The sequence below is a fragment of the Charadrius vociferus genome, unplaced genomic scaffold (assembly GCF_000708025.1).
Source record: "Charadrius vociferus isolate BGI_N301 unplaced genomic scaffold, ASM70802v2 scaffold787, whole genome shotgun sequence".
Lineage (NCBI taxonomy): Eukaryota > Metazoa > Chordata > Aves > Charadriiformes > Charadriidae > Charadrius > Charadrius vociferus.
This window is the reverse complement of record NW_009649307.1, coordinates 7,164-8,088: the sequence shown is the minus strand read 5'-3', so window position 1 is coordinate 8,088 and position 925 is coordinate 7,164. Positions and strand designations below refer to the sequence as shown.

Below are 925 nucleotides of genomic sequence, written 5' to 3'. Positions count from 1 at the left end.
GGGGTGGCTTCAAAACCAAGAGAGCGCCGCAGCCGGCCGGCCCCCAAGGTGGTCCAAAACGCCAGCGATGCCACCCTCCCGGTGCCCAGCTTGGTGGCAGCGGAGGAGGTGGTGGGGCCGACACCGCCGGAGGGGGATGCGGTGGAGGTGGGGGAGAGGGACCAGCGGTCAATGATCCTGCGCTCCCGGACAAAGACACAGGAGGTTTTCTACACCAAGAGGCGGCGGGGCAAGCGGGCAGCTGACGTCAGGCTGAAGAACTGCAAGGCGCCCAAGAAGCTCATCTCCAACAACCACCTCCCGCCCGCCTTCAAGCTGGCGGCCCCGGGCAGCCCCCACAAGGAGGGCAAGGTGGGTGCTCGGATGAAGCTGCCCAAAGCGGGGCCAGGCATGGGTGGCAAGATGTCCGAGCGGCCTCTGCACTCGCTGAAGAGGAAGTCCACGTTCATGTCCCCCATCCCCGCCAAGAAGAGGAACCTGGTCCTGCGGAGCAACAGTGGTGGCGTGAAGGAGAAGCAGCCAGAGGCCCCTCCCAGCCTCTTCAAGAAGATGCCCGTGGCCAAGAAGGTGAAAGCCAAGCTGCCCCCCAAGAGCTCTGGCGAAGCCATCCCAAAGCCCCCCCTGCCGAAGGAGGCCCCCGATGTCTGCATCAAGATCACCTCCCGGGCAGCCTTCCAGGAGGCCACCAAGACCAAAGTGCTTCCTCCCCGCAAAGGCCGCGGCCTCAAGCTGGAGGCCATCGTCCAGAAGATCACCTCACCCAACCTGAAGAAATTTGCCTGCAAACCAGCGGCCACAGCAGTGGCGGCCACGGTGGCTGCCTACGGCACCTCCCTGAGCCCGGTGGGGGCGGAGAGGGAGCGGGCGGTCACGCACAGCGGGGTGGCCCCAATGATGGGCGACGTGCGGCTGCCCCAGCCCCCGG

General features: G+C 66.3%; 1 protein-coding gene across 1 annotated transcript in view; it reads left to right on the top strand.

Annotated features, from left to right (window-relative positions):
* Positions 1 to 925, top strand: part of RAI1 (retinoic acid induced 1) — a 17,515-nt gene that overhangs the window by 9,470 nt on the left and 7,120 nt on the right. Inside the window, exon 4 of the mRNA XM_009889218.1 lies at positions 10 to 917. Coding sequence (XP_009887520.1) covers positions 10 to 917 — 908 coding nt within the window. The remainder of the gene's footprint in view (positions 1 to 9; positions 918 to 925) is intronic.